Source organism: Saccostrea echinata, unplaced genomic scaffold (assembly GCF_033153115.1).
Source record: "Saccostrea echinata isolate AGI-Se365-2 ecotype Australia unplaced genomic scaffold, CSIRO_AGI_Sech_v1 ptg000004l, whole genome shotgun sequence".
Taxonomy (NCBI): Eukaryota; Metazoa; Mollusca; class Bivalvia; order Ostreida; family Ostreidae; genus Saccostrea; species Saccostrea echinata.
Window position 1 is genome coordinate 454951 of NW_026889753.1, and position 24649 is coordinate 479599.

General features: G+C 35.8%; 3 protein-coding genes across 3 annotated transcripts; 2 read left to right on the top strand and 1 right to left on the bottom strand.

Annotated features, from left to right (window-relative positions):
- The first annotated feature begins 6520 nt into the window (after nucleotides 1-6520).
- LOC133179355 (uncharacterized) lies at nucleotides 6521-7985 on the top strand. The gene is made up of 3 exons (XM_061314133.1): nucleotides 6521-6597; nucleotides 6977-7098; nucleotides 7594-7985. The coding sequence occupies exons 1-3, from the start codon at nucleotides 6527-6529 to the stop codon at nucleotides 7716-7718; spliced, it is 318 nt and encodes a 105-aa protein (XP_061170117.1). The 5' UTR covers nucleotides 6521-6526; the 3' UTR covers nucleotides 7719-7985.
- A 4036-nt stretch (nucleotides 7986-12021) lies between these two features.
- LOC133178944 (uncharacterized) lies at nucleotides 12022-13756 on the bottom strand. The gene is made up of 3 exons (XM_061313595.1): nucleotides 13745-13756; nucleotides 12621-12881; nucleotides 12022-12516 (listed from the first exon to the last, which is right to left on the bottom strand). The coding sequence occupies exons 1-3, from the start codon at nucleotides 13754-13756 to the stop codon at nucleotides 12022-12024; spliced, it is 768 nt and encodes a 255-aa protein (XP_061169579.1).
- Nucleotides 13757-16524: 2768 nt separating this feature from the next.
- Nucleotides 16525-20516, top strand: LOC133179356 (lysosomal thioesterase PPT2-A-like). The gene is made up of 9 exons (XM_061314134.1): nucleotides 16525-16664; nucleotides 16988-17141; nucleotides 17467-17562; nucleotides 17652-17706; nucleotides 18028-18080; nucleotides 18215-18298; nucleotides 19011-19095; nucleotides 19552-19606; nucleotides 19717-20516. Exons 1-9 carry the CDS (start codon nucleotides 16539-16541, stop codon nucleotides 19858-19860), a joined length of 852 nt encoding a protein of 283 aa, XP_061170118.1. The 5' UTR covers nucleotides 16525-16538; the 3' UTR covers nucleotides 19861-20516.
- Nucleotides 20517-24649: the final 4133 nt, after the last annotated feature.

A 24649-nucleotide genomic window follows, 5' to 3' on the forward strand; every position in this document is an offset into this window, starting at 1 on the left:
TATAGTATGCATCAACATCGCTAACTAATCAAACCAATGGTTGTGGTTACCATGACGGGCTATATAATGTCAGTAGTTGGACAATTTTTTGGTGATGGAAAGAACAATGATGCTGCGATTATGAGAAATATGCTAGAAACCAACGCTGATGGTATCAGTTCTCGGTTGAAAGAGGGGATATGAAATATGTGGGGATAACGAACAGTATTCGAGCTCAAAAGTCCATTAAACATTACAAAATAATAACAGAGCAAACACAGACCTCTGAAACTTCAGAGGTGGGATCAGGTGCCAGGGAGGAGTGAGCATCTATTCATCCTCGATCGTGGATTTCGAGATGTTCTTGAACTGTTGGAAGATGGGGGATTTCACACTGAATCACCTTCATTCCTTCCAAACAGTTTTCTACCACAGAGGCCAATCATTCCCACTCGTCACAAAAATACGTTGGGCAACGGACGAATAAAAGCTTGGAAGTAATTTGATAAAGTTGATCCAAATTCCGATATTCACAATATCAAAGATTACCTGCAAATTGGTGCTGCTTTATGTAATTGCTATCGTCCTACTTTTCATAACAACACCAACGCCGACTGGAAATTGCTCAAAAAATGCTGAAGTTAGCTAGTCAAGATAACCTTCTGCAGAAACGTATTTTATCAGAAAGTTCATTGATACATAGGTCCAAATTATGGTTTCCACTACAAAACTCTCATAATTGTATTCATAACTTCCCGAAGATGACAGAGAATGACATAAGAGCTCTAACGTTTGGAATATACCAGGTCCGCCAGGCGTCATCCCTCGTAGACGAGTACACTCATGGTAACACTTCAGAAATATATTTGCGCCAATCTATGTCAGATCTCGTCCATGCTCGCATTCAATCACGACACACTTCAGCCAGACAGTAAGATATCTGGGTAGAACACGAAACACGGAAGTGTCACTGGATGGTATTGTCAATGTCCGATAGGTGCTAGAACTGTTGGAATATGCTCCCACGTGGCTTCAGCGATTTGGTTTTTAGCCTATGCTAAACATAACAATTACAAATCCAAAGAGGACAAATTATCGCCATTGTTGATGGATGCTGCAAAAGGGCATAAAGTATAACGATATCATATAGTAACGTGTTATTGAAAACAACATACAGTAAAACTCTTATAAGGAAGTGTCAGGGACAGGCGATTTTGATTCCTTATAAGCGTTATTTATTATATCCGTTAAGGTTATAATATATTTTAAACTCAGAGGGAGTAAAAATCACTTTGCTTGAAGCGTCAATTCATTATAAGCGTGTTTTACAGTACATGTATTGTGTTTAGTAATCAAATTATGGCATACACTATACTTTCGTCAGTTATTGCTTATAGAAGTGACCCCTGTCTTGGAAGTAGTATCAACAACGTAGTATGAGAGACATATACTCACTAGTTGTCTCATCTTAAATACCATTAAAGGAGCCTTGACATCTTTACAATAATAATAAGTCGAAAGTGTTCACTAACAGCTACTAAACATAAATTAAACTTAAAATATTATTTCTTTTGCCTAAGGACATACCCGTCTTGTAAATAGAGTCGACTACGTAGCTGTATCTATATTTAGAGATAACGCTTCATGGGTGCATTCGATTCTCTTCAGACACTAGTGTAATTGTTGAGCATGCGCAGTAGAGTATGTAATCGAATGCCTCGTGTTGAGCTCCAATGTAAACAAATATGGCTAATAAAGTGGGATTAGTGTTTGCTGTCGATTACCTTCTTGAGGAAGAGGACATAGACGATGATGACGATGATATTGTCCCATATTTTTTTGCTAACTTTATCAGAAGAGAACGTGTGCCATCGATAAGAATATTCTACGAAGAAGTGTTACCAGATTTTTCTTCCCTTGATTTTAGTAAACATTTTAGACTAACAAGGCAAACATTTCCACGCTTATTCCAGGAGATAGAACCAAATCTTGCAAAGGATATTCGGACACAGGGCAAACAACCGATATTGACAGAGAAACGTGCCATGGTAGGCCTGTGGTATTTATGGAATACAATTTCCATGAGAGAAATTTCTTTACTGTTTGGAATTTCATAGTCAACAGTTTTTGATTGTGTTCATGACTTTTGTGATGCATTATGTTCAGTTCGGAATCGAGTTATTTCTTGGCCAGGTCCCCAGCGTCAGCAAGAAATTTCTGATCACTTTGAGGCCGAATGTAAAATACCAGGAATCGTAGGAATAATTGATGGCAGTCATATTACTCTAATATTCCCAATGGAGATCAAGATTATATTAACAGAAAAGGGTATCCCTCACTCCAGTTGCAAGTTATTGTTGACCATATGTTACTTATTATACTGCTTGTATGCTTGCTGTGAGATTTCCTATCACTTCTGACAATTTCCTTACTGAAACAGGATTTGAACTGATAACCTCTTGACAAATTGTTCTTATCTTCTTTGTCTTCTCTGAAGGAGAGTGTCATTATACTGGAGTCTATCTTGAATCCCAGATATTCTAGAACTTGGGAAGGGACTAGGTTTGATTTCTTGAAATTTATCAAAAACCCTAAACTTTCTAGCAGATTGACTGCTCTCTTGCCATCTATCAATGCCCCTTCCTTTGTCTGATTCATGATCGGAATATCGTCCAGGAATATCACTAGTCTCACCCCCAACCTTCGAAGGTAACTCATGGGAACTTTCATTATCTTGGTGAAGACCCAAGGGGCTACCGTTATCCCAAATGGAAGACAAAGGAATTGATAAACTTTCCCTTCCCAAATAAATCTGAGATATTTTTGATCTTCTTTTATAATTGGGATGGTGAAATAGGCATCTTTTAGGTCTATTTTTATTAGCCTGTCCCCCTTTTGAATCATATCTCGTACTAGGTTGATTCCCTCCATTTTGAAATGTCTGTATATCATGTAACCATTTAATTCTTTCAGGTTTATTACAGGTCTTTGCCCCCCTCCCTTTTTCTCTACAAGAAATATGGGGCTTATGAACCCGTCCATTGTGTTTTCCACTTGTAAAATTTGCTCTCTTTTCTAACATGTTGAGAATTTCTTGATTTACCAATGCATTCTTTTCCTTGGAAAATCCCTGGATATGAGGAAGATTCACTTGAACTGGGGGATTTTGAGAGAATTCTAGTTTCTGAAAGAGTTCCTTCTCTCATTATTGTTCTCATAGAAATAAGAGTTCTTGTCAGACTTGAATCGTTTCTTTTGTGGAAGAAGATCTGAAATATCTCGATTATCTTTGCTGTCTTTTGCTAACAGTTTTCTGAATGTGTTGCCAAATAGTTTGTCTTTTGATTTTCTTAATGCTTTCTTTCCAGAACTATCTTCAATTAGGTCAACACACTCTGGTACAAGTGTGCCAAGTAAAGTCTTACGTCTATCAGTGAGATACACATAATGAGCATTTCCAATCAACACTAATGCTCTCTGTACAATATTTATAACATCATTAATTGGGGTCTATGCCTTTATTAGCTTATCTGACCTTCTCAGCTTCGTGCCACAGTATGGCTAATGGGCCAGTAACATCAAGAATGCGATTTTGTGTATTTAGTATAATTTTCTCTTTTTTGTTAGACATGGCCTGATTGAATCTTTTTCTAAAGAGCTTTTTAATGAACCTGTCAATTTCTTTTGATTTTAGTCTTTTTGTGTTTGGTGTTTTACAGTTCTTCGTTATTTCTTATCTAGTAGCTTTGGTTATACCATTGTTAGCATATTTCTAAATATATTTCGTTATTTTCTTTGGTAACTTCTCACCTCCCTTCATCTTCAAAACCTGTGAAGGATTGAACATATCTGAATCTGACTCAGAATCATATGAACTACTGCTGTCATCTGAACTTGATTCTTCTGAATCGCTATCAGGAAAAACACCAGAATTGCCTAGGTACAGGAGGCCGCCATCTTGGACACCCAAAGTTGTGCGGAGAAGAAAAGCTGACAGGAGTCCTGATTGGTCATTAACAGAAAATCTTTGTGGTGGAATTTGACAGTGAAATATAAGTGATAAAAATTATATGTGACATAACAGAATGTGTAAAAAGATATAGGACTTATAAAGGAAGACTTGAGATGAGGGGTGATATTTTGCTGGACACTTTCATTCAGTGCGGATCTATACCAGTTGTAAACAGGCCAAAATTCAAAGGAAAAGTGCCGCGGCACAGTATAATTTTGAAGAAGAGGTGTTGAACTTTGCTGCACAGTGACTGATTTTTAGAAAATTGAATCTATAAATAAGTGACAGTGATTGGAATTTGTATGGAAGTCTATGGGAAAACATTTGGTGGTGTTTGTCCTATACCGAGATGGCAAGAACCAGTTTATGAGGTAAGTGTAAGAAAATAGTGCATTTTTAGCGCCATTTGTCATCTTGATTTTAGAATTGATGCATTCTTTGATAATTTGAAAGAAAAATTAAATCGTAAAAGTGAACGGGGCCTCCAGGGGGGCACCTGTGTGTATTGGAGGGGTAGGATTTCCCCCTCTGGCTATGGGTTACAAACTGTTTACTGGCCAGAGGAGGGTAGAAAGGTTGAAAAGGCACAAAGAGTTGCCCTTATGGCAGAATGGAAGCTGACACGGAGTCAGTTTCCACGTGACGATGTTGAGTGCAGCCACTTATGTCACAACAAGCTGTGTGTGAACCCCCAGCACCTGGTAGTAGAGCCCCACTCTATCAACCAGGACAGGATTCACTGCCAGTTGCAGAAGATGTGCAGCAAGTCACGCATGCCCTGGTGCATTTTATGTAATTATATATTTTACATGTAAATTTTATTTCATTTATTTAGGGGTTTTGAATAGCTGTGCTCGTTTTTTTTTTTGCTTAACTTATGAGATTTCTGTTCTTTAAATGACTTAGAAAACATCATATTCTTTCTGTAGTTTACTTCCTCCTGATGCTGTTCATAAAGTTTATACAGTTTTTTCTTTTGATTACTCTATTATTTCTATATTTTTTAGATTTCTGATATATTTTTTGTCTTTCATAATTATTTTGAAAATTTTTCAGAGATTGACTAACCCTCCCCCCTTCTGGGATGGGAGCACCCACACCAGCACATAGGATCTTTATGGATTCCCCAGGACCATTGTTTGTACTGTGAGCTGCACTGTGCGCCCGACCATGGAAGTTGCGTGCAAAGGTGACATTCTTGGGCAGTGACCGCCTTAGACGCCGATTAAAGCTCTCCACTTTTTGTGTATTGCTATTAAGAATGGATTTGTCTAGCACTGACGGGGCAAGCCGTTTATTGACACTGGCCCTGAAAATCCTTGCATTGGCCCTGGAGTATGGAATTTTGAAGTTTCCATCAAGGTAAGCACTTTTAGTAAGCCAATTTTTCTTACCACCCTTGCATACTAAAGAGTGTTCCTTGCATAAGGCATTTTCACCCATGTAGCAGCAAATTATAGCATCACTCACATAGGAGAGTTGCTTCTTAATTTTGCTTGCATGACCTGTGCATTTTATTTGTGCCTGATTTATTTCACCAGTGCATCTATCTGTAAAATCTATAGCAAAGTTATGTAGCAGTTTGTTTCTTTCAGCTTTTGAAATTTTGGGCATTATTTTCTGTAAAGATTCATCTTTTTTGATGGCCTTTCTGACATTTTCAGCAAGATGCCGAGTGTCGATAAAATGTCGTGGTTCGTCTCTTAGTTTGCCCTCGGCATACAAAGACTCTGCGGCCTTGAATATTGTACTGTCAGGGTCTGACGTAATGTCCTTGACATTCAAATCATTCTCGAGAAGGTCTTCTATGCCCTCTTTGGTCCAGGTGAATTCGTCACCAATGTTTTTAGCCATGGGTATATTTGCCCCAAATGCCTGCTCAGTGCACACATGGCTTGGATTGTTCTTGAGGTGCTGTCGCTCGGGACATATTTTGTTTTTGGTCACCAGAGATATTATTTCGTGACTACTGGTCACATCCTCTGCAATTGAGAAGACTGTCTGAGTAGCAGGCTGGAAGGGGGTTTCCCCCACCCCGGAGTAGAGGGAGTTGTTGTACATCCCATCGCACTGAATTCCTATGTTGTTTGGGTTTGGGGCCCCCCGCAATTTATTAATGTTAACTACCTGGTAATTTCTTACATCTTTTTTTTCATATCAGACTTATTTAGGGAAACAACTTTTTGCATGACGACGTTACTGTTTTTTTGTAGTGAAGACTCGGCTGGAGGTGGAGTGTTGGTGGCCATCAGAATTTTGCGTAGAGATGAACTGCCAATGGGAGTTTGACTTAGACCTACTTGTAGGCCATAATTTATTGTTGCTGCCTTCCTTCCCCTGGAATTGGACTGTACTTCCACATAGAGGCTGTGCATTTTGGAAATGTACGGGCACCTGCTGCATTTCAGCCGTAGCCGAGTACCCAGGCCACGCCTCTCCTCAGAGTCCATGTCCCAGGTCAGGTTGCCATCACAGTCTGGGTTGGTCCGCCCATGTTCTTTGAAGGCTGTATTGAACATACCACGTCTTTTGAAGATGAAGCAGTCTGTGGGAGTCATTATCACACCTGCTGAAACCGGTTTTGTACCTGATCACTTTCTATCCAGGTAAGTTCATTTTCAGAAATTAGAGTTACTCCCCTTAGACTATACTTGTTTTCAGAATTGAAACAAGAGGCTCATCACAATCTATAGAAACTGGTTTTGTAAGATTTTTCCTCATATAAATGATCAATTTTAAGAATGTTACTATAATTTAGAAAATTAATTAATTTTGAATTAATTAAACTGATTAATTTGACAGGATCTTGGGTATACCCCTTATTTCAGGCAAATTGGCCATATATGGGCCTATTCTAAGAATTAGAAAAATTATTTATTACTTAAAAAGGTTTAATTTCATAATTTAAGAAATATTAAAGAACTGTGGTTATTACCCCAAGGATTCGGCTTGCTTCAAAGCCTCAGAATTTTCTCTCTTTTCCAGGGGCCTGGGCCGTAGCAACCGGTGGCACCCAGGGCGCAGCATAATTTCCTGTTCCTCACACACAGAGGGTGGATGCCTCACCAGTTCCAGGGTTTCCCGGTCTACTCTTGTGAATGGTGCAGGTGAGTTCTCTTCTTTTTTAAGCAATTTTCCCTTGTTGTGAGGCACAGATTTAGGTTTAAAACAATAATTATTCCCTTTTTTGAATTTTCTCATCTTTCAAAGCTGACATAGAATTTTACTACGGATACTCTTTCTGAAGTGAAATTCACTTGTGATGTGCTTTTTCCATTGCTCTGTCAGCATCATGTCAAGTTAAGGTGTTATCGTGCAATAATTTATTATCATGATATGAATTAGCTAGTAACCCTCACTGCAAAATGTAGATGTATTGAAGGGGGTAATGACAGTTTTACTGCTACAGAGAAACAACACTACTAGATCAAATTACTTCTCATCTCTTTTGATAACCTTCTCTTAATTGGCTGTCAGCTGCTTAGTGATTTCATTTTGAAATATAAAATTAAACACATGTTAAAAACATTTTTTCTGAATAAATTGAGATTTTTTGGCTATTTTTTGGGCACTTTTTCACTTTGTTATCCATTTGGTTATAGGAAAAACACCAGAATTGCCTAGGTACAGGAGGCCGCCATCTTGGACACCCAAAGTTGTGCGGAGAAGAAAAGCTGACAGGAGTCCTGATTGGTCATTAACAGAAAATCTTTGTGGTGGAATTTGACAGTGAAATATAAGTGATAAAAATTATATGTGACATAACAGAATGTGTAAAAAGATATAGGACTTATAAAGGAAGACTTGAGATGAGGGGTGATATTTTGCTGGACACTTTCATTCAGTGCGGATCTATACCAGTTGTAAACAGGCCAAAATTCAAAGGAAAAGTGCCGCGGCACAGTATATTTTTCGTGGTGGAATTTTGAAGAAGAGGTGTTGAACTTTGCTGCACAGTGACTGATTTTTAGAAAATTGAATCTATAAATAAGTGACAGTGATTGGAATTTGTATGGAAGTCTATGGGAAAACATTTGGTGGTGTTTTTCCATCGCTATGCTCATGCTTTCTCTTTCTACTTTCAGTTTTGGAACTGCATGCATTAACTCGTTCGTTTCTCCACTCTCTTCCCGTACCCTCATCAGAGTGAGGTTCTTCATTGGTGCCCTGAATCGGCGTTTTATTATGAGTGCCCCATATTGGCGTATCTCTTGTGCCCCGTATTGGCGTGTTTTGGTCTTTATTGCCCTGAATTGGCGTTTGCTCATTATCACTTTCTGCATCGTCGGAAATTTGCTCGTTTTCCGAAACATAAACCTGCAGTCTATCTGAAGACGGAGTCCTTCTCCCTACGGCAGCTGGGGAGAAAAGCTGACTTTGCGCCATTCTAAACGTCTGCAATGCCTACTAAAACATGCAAAACGTGGAGCGATAAAACTTACGTCCACTCACTTAGAGAGCTAAAATTGAAAGCATTGTTTAGTGGTCACTCAGGTGTGTTATTCACCTGTAAATAGACGAGTCAACAAACTTTCATAGGGGTGGTCACTTTAAACAGCTGATTTTTGAGCTAAATTTGAAGGCATTGCAATGTTATATCTTATGATATTTTCTGAAATATAATTGCAATTTTCAAATATTAATTTTATATTATTTGGGCATAATCTGCAATTTTAGAGTTTTCTCACTTATATCAAATGTAAAAACCATGCTGGATTTAAATCTATGACCTATATTGTAGATTCTTTCACTGCCTAACCTTTAAAGAAAGTAACAGTAATGGAAAGGGTTTTGTCATTATACAGCTTTTTTTTTTAAATTGTTTAATCAAAGAACTTTTAAATACTTATACATAATGTAATACTTGTTCCTAGAAAATTTAAATAGTACACCATCAATACCAACTTTAAAAAAAAAATACTTCTGGAAATATTACTGCTTACCCGGATGGCAATTTGCTCTTATGAGTTGAAGTGCCTGGTCTCTTTTTCTTTGGTCTGTTAATTAAAACAAATGTTGTTTTCTTATTCATTGCTCTAAATTCTGAGAAAAAACCTACAAAACTTGCAAAACAGTAAATACAATATACGAAATAAAGAAATACTTACCGTCTGAGTTAAGCAATTCTACAAGATGGCAGTCACCTAGGATCTGAACATCTTTCCCATCAATTTTCATGGATATCAGAAACCTAAAAAAAACAAGCATTCTGAGAGTATTGCATTAGCAATACTAGTCCCCTACCGGCAAGTGTAATCTGGTTCCGTTCCCGTTAAGAATTGAAAATGCCATAATTCCGTCAAAAATTAATGAAGCGGGACGAAATGCAAACTTGATCTATAACTAATCAAGGTAAAGCCACGTACCAAAAATCAGCTCAATATCTACAAGCGTTTAGAAGAAAATTGCGGAAAACCCATAAAAATTGAAAAGGCCGTAATTCCGTCAAAAATCAATGAAGCGGAACGAAATGCAAACTTGATCTGTAACTGATTAAGATACACTCACATACCAAAAATCAGCTCAATATCTGCAAGCGTTTAGGAAAAGAGTGCGGAAAACCAAGTGGGACAGACAGAGGGACAGACAGACAGACGGACGGACAGACTCAGAGGAAACCTATAGTCCCCTCCGGTTTCACCGGTAGGGGACTAATAATGATTGATTTAAATGGAATGTTGAAAATCACTGAAAATTTACGGGATTAATTAGCGGTATTTATAAAATGGATTGGGTTTCATAATAATATAAATTTATGTTTATTATAGACAACAAATAAAAAACTGACATTATCAGGTTTTACCTAAATCAACAGCGCAACGAACGTTTATTCATTTTATTTCATTTGTCACTTCCATTCAAAATGTAAATTACTATCATTTTGCTCAGAATATAAATATTTTCTCAATTCACTAACAAACTTTTATCTAAAAGTCATATTCTGCTCAAAATAGTTAATTTTCAACATGTTGACTTACTGCTCGTTCGCCTTTGCCGCCATCTTTCGACTCTTGTGCTCCTGCAAAATTGGAGAGTATACTCGCGTTGGTCGTGTTTGACACGAGACGCCAACTCTCGGCATTCGATTTGTCACGAGTAAAACCCGTGTAACTCGGGTCGCTTAATCGAATGCATCCCACTGTCGTGGGTATTTAAAGCTATCGCGCAAGAATATAAAGCGTTATGCGTATTACATGCGATACGGTGTCGGCACTATTTCTCTTCTCTACTAATATCTCAATTCCATATATAAGACGTTTGGTCATCGTCACGGGCTGATGCACACTGACCTAAAAGGCCTAGTGTATACATTGATAGGTATGTCAAACCTGTACTGTCTATGGGGATTTCTATTTCATTCTTGTACCATAGGACTGGCGGTAAATTTAGATTTTGCTTTGATGTTGCTGTGGTGTATTTGCCAGAAGAATCACAGTTTTTTTAAGTCACGCCCACCTTTTGGCATCAAGCCATACTGTGACAAGACCTTGACTGATGAATAAATGATGTCAATTTCCAGACCTGGCTGATGAATAAATTAAGTCAACATTTGTAATTTAAAAAATACTAACATTAGCTTGTCGATGTTCGTTTCCTAAATGTTTCTGTATATTTTCTCCGCGTATCCTAAATCAGTAAATGATACGTCCTATCTCGAGTTCTCGTCATTCTCTTTCCCGTCTCCAAATACAAATAGCAATATCACATCAGAAGTCCCCTCGCTTTTTTAAATTCCAATACCATTTCAAACTTTCATTAAAATGTCACAAATCATTTCATTTTTTTCTGTACGCCGATTGCCATATAGAGAAAGTTCAATGGTGATGTTTCCCATACCCATCCCCCTTTTTTCAAAAAAAAAAAAAAAAAAAAAAAAAAAAAAATCTAGAAAGATAAATTTTCTGTCAGAGTTCACGGATTGAATATAAAAGCCTACAATCGCTACCCTGTATCTGACAAAAATCATGTTTTCTGCGTCTTCAACATTCCAAAGGTACAATATCTTCACTCGTATCAATTCCGAATTTTTTATCAACAATTCGCAGTAGCAGTGACGCAGCTAACTATGATCCTTGCAGATGGAGACAGCTATTTATACAGACTCCGGACCGTGGCTTGACACCTCGTAGTAGGCGGTGCTAATTATCAACATGCTTTTCTCTCATTGGTCCTCTGGTACAAGTAACTTACACAATAGATATTAATTGGTTAGCAGTAAATACACTCACAGTTTTTATTCACTCGGGGCTCCGCCCCTCGTGAATGAAAAACTGTGAGTGTATTTACTGCTAACCAATTAATATCTATAGTGTAACTATAACAAGTAATACAAAATGTAACACTAATCGTAAATCAGAAATGAGTAAAAAATGGGCAATTGAAAATTTCTATTCCCACACTCTCCTGCACTACTGTCCAAAACAAGTGTCATTTGGATTTGACTCCTACGTCATCAGGAACCAACTTGCTGTCATCGACTATAATCACCATCTGGACAGAGAGATTCAGCAAGCAAAGGATGGAACCAGTGTCCCTGTCGTACAATTTTCTCGTAAAACGAAGCAGTGGGTTGCTTATGATAGACGAGTAGCTAAATGTTATACTTATATTCCTGGTACGTAAATAAGATATTTTTTTCATATGTTATGTTAAAAACTAGGTGGGGGGGGGTAATGAAATTAATAAAGTATGCATTGCCTTATAAATATGCCGTATTCTTTCTGAATTTGTTTATACATACAGGTTGTATTTATTCTCCCCCCCCCCCTTCTTTTTTTGGGGGGGGGGGTGGTAAAAATCTATCACTGTAAAGATATAACTAAATTATTCAGTACAATTTTTTTTAGATCTCATTGCAAGTTGTTTGAGACAAACATATGGCGCCCGAAGAGAAGCATATACGAAAAGTTTACAAGCAAAAACATTGGATCAAATCGCTACTAATCTCTCTGGAGAAACTACACCGTCATCTAAGGAACTTTTAAACAGCAGAAAAAAAAGAAAAACTTGTGGTAAGTAACATTTCTCTTTTAATCTGAATCAGAGTATAAAGACTCATAGCCCTTATAGTCCACAGGATTGACTTCAGGAAATCGAAGTCGTATCTGACGACAGACACAGGATAATACTACAACTCGCCTTCCTGCTCCTAACCGCCCATGCTGCCAGAGTACAAAATTGCGGTATGCCTGGTTCCTGAACGTACTGGCTCTGAAACTAGGATCAAGATTTGTTCGGAAACTCCAGTTCAGAATGTTCGCAATCTCAATAACATCATGTCTGAGACATAGGTTGCGAAATTCTGGCCTCGTGGTGATGCAGTGGGGATGACCACAGCAGATGTTCATCCGTGGGTCAGAGAAAACGGTACACTTCCCACAACAACACCATGAGGCAACACTGAAGTTACCCGAACAAAATCCACTTGTTTCCAAGAGGTATGGGGCCAGTACGTCAGGAAGCAGTGTCGCCGCAACTGATACTCTTGCACGCAACTCCGCCTCTGGCATGGAGGTAATGGCGTTCTGCAATAATGAACAATTTTCATGTTTAAAATAATAAAGAGACACATGCATAAAGTGTGGAATTTAGTTCTGTGTCCGTTGATTCTTGTATAATTTTGGTGTACCTGCAAACTAACTGCCTCACCCTGGTCTCTGTTATTTTCAGGTCTAGCTCTATCTTCCAGCATTTGATTAAGAGAAGGGACACCATCTCCTCCTCTTGAATTCCTTCTGCTATTGTTGGCATAAGGGTGAAACCTGGATTGTTGTGGATTTCCTTCTGCTTCCCTGAATTGGCAGTTAGCATTTCTACAGTTTGTGCAGCCCCTTCTCCTGCATACACAACTTTTGCACTGCCCTCTATTTTGGCATGCACAACAATTTATCTATGAAAGCAGATAAAATACATTATCAATAAGCCTGGAAGAGAGAGAGAGAGAGAGAGAGAGAGTATCAAACAGCTTATTTTGTAAAAACTTATTTCTCTTAAATACACGTATATATCAGGTCATACATTTATAATTACCATTTAAATTATTGGGTGTTTTTTGTTTTTGTTTTTGTTTTTTTTTTTTTTTTTGTATGAAGAAAAACGGTATGTACATGTTTTGTGCTGTAGGTTTCTGTCAAACATTAGTTATTATGGATTTTGTATGGCGTTATTTTCGTACATATATGGAAGAAATATTTTACATGTGTAATAACAGTACAAGTTGTACATATTTGTTGGAAACTTTTTGATGTTTGTACTATCTAATTTTTTTAATGAAGAAAAGCTTTATTTTGATCAAGAAAAATACAACTTCAATATACGTGTACATATGTGTTTTGTCCTTTTTCATATTAGTTAGGAAAAAAGGAGGCCTACAAATATTTTTATATAGCCTCCAATATTTTTTTTTTACTCAATTTTTCTTCAAATCTGTAGCTAACAGGATCTTGGTAAAAATCGATTACAACTACATAAGTAACATTTAAAACCACACCTTACAATGCGGTGAATCCCGCTTTTATATATTATTACTTTTTTTCAAAGATAAAATGCAATCATCAGAAAAATGGTCAATAATAACCGATCCCATTGAGAGGCATGCGCACGAAAATGGAAATTATGTTATCTATTTTTAGCAAAACTGGATTGTCAAGTGACTTGTCAACATGTCGGAAGGGCGTGAATGTGTTCTGGATGTATTTCGTAAAAGAATTTGGATACTTTATTCTGATCGTTTTTATGCTTATTTCTACTTACCGTTGGATCCATCAAACTTGTACTGTCTCCACAAATTGTCCACTTTCGTAGTGTTCGATGTGTGTCTCTCACTGCAGTTCGATTGTAATAACGTGTAAGTTATTAGTAAAACATTATTTACTCAATCCTGATTTTATTTATTTTTTTACTAATTATTATTTTTACTCATTTCTGATTTACGATTAGTGTTACATTTTGTATTACTTGAATGAAATAGAAATCCTCATAGACAGTACAGGTTTGACATACCTATCAATGTATACACTAGGCCTTTTAGGTCAGGTGCATCAGCCCGTGACGATGACCAAACGTCTTATATATGGAATTAAGATATTAGTAGAGAAGAGAAATAGTGCCGACACCGTATCGCATGTAATACGCATAACGCTTTATATTCTTGCGCGATAGCTTTAAATATCCTTCTCGATATAGGGAATAATCACGAGTTTCTGCAACACCCTTTTTACGAGTTCCTGGGATGGAACATATAGAATCATTACGAAAATGTCTGGTGTGAAGTACAGTACATGGTGAATTGCGGAGCAAGGAGCAAGTGGATCAAATTAGGTCGTACATGTCATAGGATGAAACTGAAATGACGTCAAATGTTATTTGGAGAAACTTCTGCTAATGGTCAAGAACAAAGCGCCGACATAATAGTTGAAGGAGACCAAATATGTACTGATGAGAAAGCAATTGCAAAGTTACTGATGGGCATCGGGAGTGTTATATTGAGATAGGGTCTGATACATGTAATAAGTAAGAGTTGCCTGAAAGACTATTTCGAAGTAGAAGACCTCGAATTTGGTTAAAATATTATAAAATTGATTACTAGTATTTCTTGAGAGTAACATACAGTTTTGTCTTTTTCAGATCAAGTAAAGACTTTGCTGACTTAACGGAGTCAGTGGGACAAGGAAGTGTCCAATGTGTTCAGAATTGTTTAAAGGAGAAAGTGAGTTCTTAATGAATGTTGTACAATGTTCCATAAAAGAACATGCTTGTATTTTTTGTGATTTTACATTACAGTAGGAAAGTAATGTCGAGAAACATATGGAGATAGCAGATGCAGGTTTAATGGAGAGTCAAATGCCTTCAGGACAGAAGCTCGACACTGCAAGTAAAAGCAAGACAAAGAGGGAACATAACACTTATATATGACAAGTGAAAGCAGTGCGGAAAATGAAGAATGGTTGTCTCAAGATGAAGGTAATTTACTAGTGACACAATCTAATGAGAACAATACAGCTTGTTCCAGTGGTCAAAGTAAAATAAAAGAAACAGTCAACAAACTCGAATCCGATGTCATGTTAGGCCGTTTTATCCGCTTCTGGAAAATGCCCTTTAACTGACAATGCTGAAAGGTCGATTCCTATTGATATACATGTAGAGGTTGAGATTGATAGGGCGATTAAGAAAACTAAGATTGGTATTGGTACAAATACTGAATTTCGAAGAGACATTTCAGTTTAGACTGAGAAAGCCCTACAAAGGCTTTTGTGACCGGTTTATTGGAGGATATGATTTAGGAGGTAAAAACATGTGGCTGTTACTAACTAAGGAACATGTTTTGATATTATGCCATTGTTGTTTACAAAAGGTTACTCAACTGTTATGTAACTTATTTGAGCCATGACATTTTGATCCTTACCTGCTGATGTGAGAAAGAAAAGTATCTGTGTTTTGGGTATAATGTGCAGAAGAAAATGATTCTTTAGTCCCCTGTCTGAAATCAGTCTCAGTCTTCAACGAAATTGTTAATAAAATATAAACATCTCTGGAGTGGTATTTCTGATTGTACCTTAATTTGGGCTTTGTCAAAATCTGGTTCTGAGGGAGATAGGGGGAAAAGTGGGGATGGCAAAATTTTTCGAGTCAGATTATTTATTTTCATGTCAATCAAGAACATATTATTTAATATTTTCTTCACCATAGAAACAAAAAAGTATGGGGCACCGGTTAGCATCAGTCAAGGGCAGATTTATTATTTTCTTCCCAGTCGGGACAGATTATTTTCAAGGACATTATTTCCAAAATCTGCCAGCACCCTCCCCCGCCGTCCCCCTTTTTTAGAGTAAAATCGTCCCCTTATATCCAAATTGTTGAAATCATTTGTTCTGGCTTCAAATTTCTTTAAAAGGATTATATCTTTCATGAAAACTTGTCCGTGTAAAAGTCAGTTTTACAAGAAAAAATAATTGTTCAAATTAAATTGATAAACATACTCAATATTAACCAAATTAGAAAAGTTTTTCTGGCATTATCTTTAACACATCAGCCTTAAAATTTATCAGTTCTTTAAAGAGTAATATTGCAGTGAATTGTCACTAAGCTAAAAGGAGGAAATAAATCCTGGATAGTTTGTTAATCTTTTACCTCTAGAAAGATAAGTACTAAGTGGAATTCAAATATTAAATTTTATATTTCGGATTTAAAGATTATGAGGACATAACCTTAAACTTTTTTTCGTTCAGGCATATTTTTGTGAATAAAATGCTTTTCAAAACACCCATATACATTTTTAATCGAATCACAAACAGATACTGAAGAATTCTTTTTTATCTTTCAAGGAAAATTAAGTATAGTTTTATTATTTTAACATAATTTGTGATTAATATGTTCAATTTGATTGGGCACAAGCTCCGAAAACTAATCACGCTCTCTCCTTGAAGCGTTGATTTACAAATTTATCGTGATATTTTTATCTACTTCCGCATCACATGTTTAATAACTTCCCCATTTCTTACAACTTTTTCCTTTTGTGCTGACCTTTAGTGAATGAGACGTAATAGAAATGATATTTCTATTCTTGTTATTGCTAACGGATTATCCCGTAGCTGCGTACAAAGCTGTGGTCTTTATTCATGGATTAAATGGAACGTCACTAGATGGAAATCTGATCAATGACATCATTCAAAAGGTAGGAAACGAGATAAAGTTGAATTGAGACATTTCACCGTTTTAGTCGAAATTGTATGTTTAATAGGCATTTTCTTTTAGTTTTCCACAATTCCTACTTCATCTAAGTACAGGTGTATAAAAGAAGCAGTTAACAAATGAAAGCATTAAAATATAATTATGACATCGACATCATTAACATAATCAAAGAAAAGAAGTCACTTCCTCCATGCAAGCTTGCAATTATTGAAAAACGCATATTAACATTTTCTCTTCCGAACAAATGCTCGATTATTCTCGGTATTTGCTTTTAATAAAACTACATACAATTTTTGTTCATAACAGTTACATCCGGGAACCCCATATTATGCAGTCAACGCATTCGAAAGACTTCAAACCTTATTACCGTTATGGGAAGAAGTTAACATTGTCAAACCATATCTTCTGAAATACATGAGAGCTCACCAGGAAGGAATCCATCTTATTTGCTATTCCCAAGGTATAGATCATAAAATATACAGCAATTCCTAAAGTTTAATTTATATAAATTACTGATATAGACATTTTTGGTCATAAGTTATGGATGAACACATAGGCACACCAATCGTTCCAAATAAACTAATCGAGTAAACGTACCATAGATAACATGATGTAACTTTAAAAATGTCAATTTTTGTCTAAATCAAGGAATAAGATGTATCAGTCTAATTCTAGAAGTTTGTCTATCAAAGGAGACACTATCTCCCCCCCCCCCCACCATTTCTGTAAAAATAAATTATTTGTCGGAGATTACAGCTTCATGTCACTATGCTTCATCAATACAGGAGGTCTGGTATGTCGCGGCTTGCTGTCCACTATTCCTGATCACAATGTCGACACTTTTATAGCCCTTAGTTCTCCTTTGGCGGGGATTTTCGGAGGTAACTCAAAGTGATGCTTTATTTTATACACGTAACACATATTTCATAGAAGCTTCGATATCATGAATGTAATCATATATTTATTTCAGACTGGAAGTTCACACATAAGTGTTTTCCAAACTTTGTGAGAGATAATGCATATAGGTAAAAAAAATCTCCAAAACATGCATTGTATATCTATACTGAAATGTAAGAAAACAGTAGCCCTTACTTACAAAATTAATAAATGTTTAATTTTTCTAAAGAGAATATTAATTTTTCAAAGCATTTTAAAATCAGGAGATAAAGTTCCAACGAAATTTTAACATTTTGGCAATCATATTGAAATTGTAGAATCGCATTCTTATTCTGGTTTATAATGTTGTGTTTAAAATACTGTTGTTATTGTGGAATGCAACATACATAAAAATACTGGACCAAACAAAATCATTAATATTTGTAGTTCAAATGTTTTGCTTTATGTAGATTTTTATATAGTAAGATTGGACAAGAAATTTTCCTAGGAAATTATTGGAAAGGTGAGTAAAAACATTTAGAATATTTATATTTTGATAATTGGACTAAAACTTAATTGGCATTGGATTTTGTATTGTTTAGTCTAGAAATATGAATTGCAATTGCAATAAGCATAAAATCGCACCTTATTTTTCAGATCCTCATCATCTAGATCTGTATAGAAAATTTTCCAAATTCTTGGCTCCACTGAACAATGACTCCATGTCGCCCAACGTGGCAGGTAGAATATATATCAAAGTATAAAATACATACAATCTAATGTAATATTGTAATGTTAATGTAAATATGTACCTTGTTATCAGTTAAGGACCAAATACTTGCACTAAAGAGGTCGAATTCCATGGTACTTTTATGCACTTGAGTGGTCTGCCCTTAGATCTAAACTTGAAATGTTTTATGTATTACTCAGTTTTTAAATCAGTTCAAGCATTCATGGCATTTCAGTTGCCTAAGATATAAACATAATATTTACTCCTTTAACATAGTATTTACTCCTTTATAAAAGTAACTTTTTCATGTCCAAAAACAATTTTAATTACAAAGAGGGTCCTTTAGCGTTAAGAAAGACAGTTTTACTAAATAGCTTCACTATCAATGTGTATATTAGTAATGCAAGAATTAAGAAGTTTCTTTGACACCCCCCCCCCCCAATACTTGCAGTATAAATATAGGACATTGCATCACTTCAAGCCACACATTCATTGATAAATTCATTTAAAATTAATCTGAAATTCTCAGAAAACAATTAATCACTTAAATCATTTAACTAGAATAATAACTTTTCAGTTTGCTTTTTTCTACCTTGTTAATTTTCTACATTTAATAAGGCAATTTTGAAGGAAGAGAGAAATGTAGTACAAAGTGATTCATTTTGCACCCAAGTGAATTCAGTCACACGATTTTTGTTTTTTGTTTTTTTATTTATTCCTTAGAATACAAACAAAATTTTTTGCGGATAAAGAAGTTAATCCTGATTGGTGGTCCCAATGACGATGTCATTTCACCATGGCAATCAAGGTAAAGATTTTGTCCTTCTCTTAATTTCAACTTCAGGTCCATTCGAGTTTCTATCATCAGGACAGCTTCAGCGAAGTTTTCATCTTTTTTTTTTTTCAAGTAATTATTATTTCCATGCAAACTGATATATTCATTAGTTTTTGAGCTATGTTTGCCGTCTTTAAAGCATATTATTTTACACATAGCAAATTAACGGTTGCCTACTAGATAATATACAAAACCTTACACGCTAAAAGGAACCCAGACCAAAGTCTATCTTTTTTAAAAAACAAGATAAAGATTTAGATGACAATATTTTCATTCGTCACCAACTCTTTTATGAATGAATTATATATAAGCCATTCAGAAAAAAAATATATTGGGCTCTGATAATTACACTGCAAGAAAACTCTTTTTAAAATAAACTTTAGATAATATTAAGATTTGCCAAAAATTGAGACAATTTTTTTTCCTCAGTCAATTTGGATTCTACAATGAGATGGAGGAAGTACAAGGAATGAAAGAGCAAATGGTAAGATTAAACCGGTTATTTAAAAATATTTTATACTGGACGAATACTTTACACTGAATTTTACCAACATCTAGATAAATTTATCCTATTTTATTTTTCTTTTTGAATAGTTTTACAAAGAAGATTCGTTTGGTCTTAAAACCATGGATGAACAAAACAGGATAAAAACCTATACAATTCCGAATATCCACCACAGACATTGGGTCCGTAACCTAACAGTGATTAAGGATGTCATCGTGAAATCACTGACTTGAAATTAAATGACCTTGTCTTGATGTGAATTTACATGCAAGTTTACATGTAGACCATGTGAAGGAGGAATCGCATTTTAACGACTTTCACAGGATCTTTTATTTTTAGAAACATTACAATTCAAACAGAATTTTTTACCTTGTTCTATCCCAAACCTTAACTAAACCTATTGTATAATGTTTCATTAAAAAAAAACAGAACAAACCTGTAGAATTTGTAGGTTAAGGTCACTTGAGTCATTTATGGCAAGAGGTCCACGTGAGATTTTCAAAAGATTTTTATATTCCCATGAAAAATTGTGACCCATGTTATTGCCCCATCCTTGCTCTTATAGATGTCTGAATTCACACAACATGGGGATGTTTCAGTATTAATATGATTGTATGACCTTGCAGAAATGGAGAAAAAACTTCTATTCCTGTATACATGCAGTATGAAAAATTTCATCCTGATTTAAGCTAATTTTCGCTCTTGGTCCTTGATTTAAAAAAAATAAATACACAAAACTTTCGAATGTTTGCAAATTAATGTTCCTTTTGCGAATTTTGGAATTTTTTTTTATCCTTATCAAGTCCAATTAAAAACTGATCTCATATATATTGTTGTCTCAATTTACCGCCGGAGTCATGATTCGAACAATAAATACAAGTACATTTTCTCAGGTTGCTTTCACATTAGTTTCATTGTCTCTGGTCAAATGGATCTGTAGTAGGTTTTTAAAGATTTTTTCCTATGAATTTCAATGTAAATTTTGGTCCCCAACTGTGGCTCCACCCAACCCCCGGGGACATGATTTGAAAAATTGAAACCCGCACTACCTCAGAATGCATCAACTTAAGTTTTAATTGTTCCAGTCCAGTGGGTCTTAAAAGAAGATTTTTCCTTGTATATTTCAATGTAAAATTTTGGTACCCTTCCGTGGCCCTACCCTAACCCGGAGGCTACCATCTGAACAATTTAGAATCTCCCCTACCTCAGGAACCTTTCACATAAGTTTCATCTTTCATGGTACAGTGGTTCTTGAGAAAAATTTTTATAACCTCATCCTATTTTGCATTTTCTTGATTATCTACTCTTTAAAGGAGGCTTGACCCTCCATTTGAAAAAGATGTAGATTCCCTTTTTATTCAAGGATGCTTTTGTGCCAACTTCGGTAAAAAATTGGTTTTCATAAAGAAAGACCCACAACTTTCACTTCAAAGTGCCGAGCGCTTGGCGAGGGAACAGTTGCGACCTATTTTTATCGACCTATGTCAGTCGCGGCAGGGGTTTGAACCCAGACCTGCCGATGATCACGGAACGAATGCTCTAACGACTGAGCTACCGTGAAGGTCTTCTCTTTTTCGAAAATTACAGTCTATTGCTCACGTATCTAATTAATGAGATTAAATTGAGGTAGAAAAAAAATATCCTAAATGCTTTTTCAGCCGATTCAACTCTATACGGCTATTATTGTCCATTTTTCTGTTTTGATACTGATCCTTTACTTGAATTTTGCATCATACCTGTAATATTGAAATTGTGAAAATACTATTTAAAAACTATAATCAGCCATTTGCAAGCGCCCCCCCCCCTCCCCCCAAAAAAGTGACGCCTATCTACAGACGGATAAATCGAATCCTCACTTCTCCCTGATTTTACGGTACCCTTTCATCATACTGTATTTCATGTCGATTTATGGTAAACATATTTAAAATATTTTTTATCTTCCTCAGTAAGGTTAAAATGTATTTGTTATTTGCTTTTATCTCTAAACATCCAGTCCAGAAAGTAATCATTGGACCTACCTTGATCATATTATTATTAACAGAGGGTAAGGCACGTGTTATGTAGAAGTAAACGTCACGTGATGTCGCATGAAGTAATTTTGCTATCACAACGCATTAACGGGCAATATATGTTTTCATGAGTGTGAATTATGAAGATAACGAACTATAACTGAAAAGTTGTTTTGAGATGCGTTATTATTAAGCAAACCTGTTAGAAATTGATCGAAGTGTAATTTTATATCTGTCATTATTGCAAAAAATTCTATGTTTAATGTATTATTTGATTACTTGCAGGTGATGCCATTTTCAAAAATAATTACCTGGGAAAATAATTATCAACCTGTCCTCTAACAAAATTAATATCTTCTAATCTCAAAAGTGTGATGGCCAACACCAAAGCAAATTTTTATTCAACAGGTCATCTTTATTCTTCACTTCCAGGTGAAATTCCGCCGAAATATGGCTGAAATATTGCCGACTCGGCGTAAAACAATAATTATCAATCAATCCAGGTGAAATTATTTTTGACAATCCCTCACTTTGATGACCTAAATTTTGATAACCTATGCGTACTGAATAGAAGAAACTACATTATTACACGTCAAATATTAATCGAATTGAAATATTAAGGTTTGGATTTCTATCTATTCATCACTTCCGGGTAATTTTTTTTTTTTTTGACAATCTCTCGCTTTCATGACCTAAATTTTGATAAGATGTGCATGTAGAAAACAAAAAGAAAAGGAAGAAAAAAACTAGTGCGTATTTTTTTGGAAACAAAAACACGTCTCCCCTTCTTTATCAATCAGGGTAAAAAATAACAATACAGTGCATCTAAACTCAAATTCCTCGATCTGTGTATAAAATTTCAAGTCCTCATGTCAAAACGATCTTTAGTTATGGTCTGGTCGTATTTTTCTTAATTTGACATTGAATGAAGAAAGCGGTCAAGGTCAAATATTTTAATGCAGTGCATTTAGTCTTAATGTTGTCTTTCCTTGTTCCAGGTCGTACTCATATCATGCTCTTTCGTATCGAAAAAGTACAAGGGTTTTTTTTTTTTTTTTTTTTTTTTTTTTTTTTTTTTTTTTGTTTAAAGTACACGAACTCATTGAATAACTATACCCCCGCTCCGAAGGAGAGGGTGGTATACTGTTTTACCCTTGTGTGTCTGTCTGTGTGTGTATCTGTAAGTCCGTAACAAATTTTGGTCGCAGATTTCTCAGCAACTACTCATCGCATTTGCTTGAAATTTTAGCACAATCTTTGTTTAGGCATGCCATATGGTGGGATTCATTTTTGTACTAATCCGATGTCAACTTCCTGTTTATCCGTGCGTCTGTCCGTACCACACTTAACAAACTTTGGTCGCAGATTTCTCAGCAACTACTTACCGCAGATGCTTGAAATTTTAAAACACTCTTTGTTTAGGCATGCCTTATAATGGGATTCATTTTGGTACAAATCCAATGTCAACTTCCTGTTTATCCGTGCGTCTGTCCGTACCATGCATAACAAATTTTGGTCTTATTTTTCTCAGCAACTACTCATCGCAGATGCTTGAAATTTTAGCACAATCATTGTTTAGGCATGCCATATAATGGGATTCATTTTTGTACTTATCCGATGTCAACTTCCTGTTTATCCGTGCGTCTGTCCGTCCATACATAACAAACTTTGGTCGCAGTTTTCTCAGCAACTACTCATCGCAGGTGCTTGAAATTTTAGCACAATCATTGTTTAGGCATGCCATATAATGGGATTCATTTTAGTACAAATACGATGTCAACTTCCTGTTTATCCATGCGTCTGTCCGTAGCATACATAGTTTTCTCAGCAACTACTCATTGCAGGTGCTTGAAATTTTAACACAGTGTTTGTTTAGGGATGCCATATGTTGGGATTCGTTTTTTACAAACCCGATGTCAATTTCCTGATTATCACTATGTTTGTCCATAACTGAACTTGTGTATTCACATCAGAGCGGGGGTATTATTAGTGAGCATTGGCTCACAGACTTCTTTTTTCAATAAAAGAAATCAAATTGGGTTTTATTATTTCTTGAATTAGTCCCCTTCGATTTTAATGCACATATGCTGTCTTTCTGTCAATACACGTTGTCCAGGCGGTCACGTGACATGCTCGTAGCGTACTGTTCACAGCAGCCCAAAGAATTCCCCGGGTCTTATAAATTTTATTTTATTTTTTTTACAAGAATAGTCCTTTTATCACAAATTGCCTAATGAAAACTGAACGAGCAGTATTCAAGTTCCAAGTTCATTCAAACAATATAAATCGGGAGCAGAGCAAACACGGACCTCCAAAAACATCAGAGGTGGGTTCCGGTGCCAAGGAGGAGTGAGCATCCCCTGCCGACCTATCACAACCGCTTGTGTTCCTTGTCATGACCGGGGAAAGCGGAAAAATCCGTAGACAATTTAGTGTGTAAATAATGGCCTAACAATTAGTATGAAAAATGTCAGTCAGCATTTGACTTAATGATAGGTTGTATTTGCTAACAAGGTCATTGTATCGACAAGAAAACTTGCGAAATGATGACTTCAAACGAAACTGTTGATATTCTTGTTTCATGAACTTGTTTGTCAAAAAATTGCCTCGTTTTAGAAATTGTTCATGAGTAGAGCATGCTCTTGCGTATCGAATCAACTGGAAGACAAAAGCCCATAGGCAGGTGATAAGGGTGTATTTCTACATAAGAAAGGGAAGTTGACGATTGAAAAATTGAAGTCATCACGTTTATCATAAAGCTATGTTGTTGGGTTAAAGTCTTTTTCTAGTAAAATATCCGAATATGAACAGTTGTGTCTGGTTTCTTTTATTTCAAGTTCACCTGGATATATCGAGTTGACATATGAATGGAAGTAACTATTGTTAATTGATAATACGTCGTCGATATATCTAAATGGCCACAGCAAGTGTTTTCTTCTTCTCATGTAGAGGCTTTTGAATAAATTCTGCTTCATATGAATACAAAAATAGATCTGCTAATAAAGGGTACTAA

Bases quoted from the DNA above. Each gene is read 5' to 3' on its own strand.
- LOC133179355 (XM_061314133.1), top strand. From the start codon at position 6,527: ATGAAGCAGTCTGTGGGAGTCATTATCACACCTGCTGAAACCGGTTTT. The intron at 6,598-6,976 runs GTAAGTTCATTT...TCTCTTTTCCAG, and splicing joins CCTGATCACTTTCTATCCAG to GGGCCTGGGCCGTAGCAACC. The intron at 7,099-7,593 runs GTGAGTTCTCTT...ATTTGGTTATAG, and splicing joins TACTCTTGTGAATGGTGCAG to GAAAAACACCAGAATTGCCT.
- LOC133178944 (XM_061313595.1), bottom strand. The intron at 12,517-12,620 runs GTACACCAAAAT...TCATTATTGCAG, and splicing joins GTGAGGCAGTTAGTTTGCAG to AACGCCATTACCTCCATGCC.
- LOC133179356 (XM_061314134.1), top strand. From the start codon at position 16,539: ATGATATTTCTATTCTTGTTATTGCTAACGGATTATCCCGTAGCTGCG. The intron at 17,563-17,651 runs GTAACTCAAAGT...TATTTATTTCAG, and splicing joins TTTGGCGGGGATTTTCGGAG to ACTGGAAGTTCACACATAAG. The intron at 18,081-18,214 runs GTGAGTAAAAAC...CTTATTTTTCAG, and splicing joins CCTAGGAAATTATTGGAAAG to ATCCTCATCATCTAGATCTG.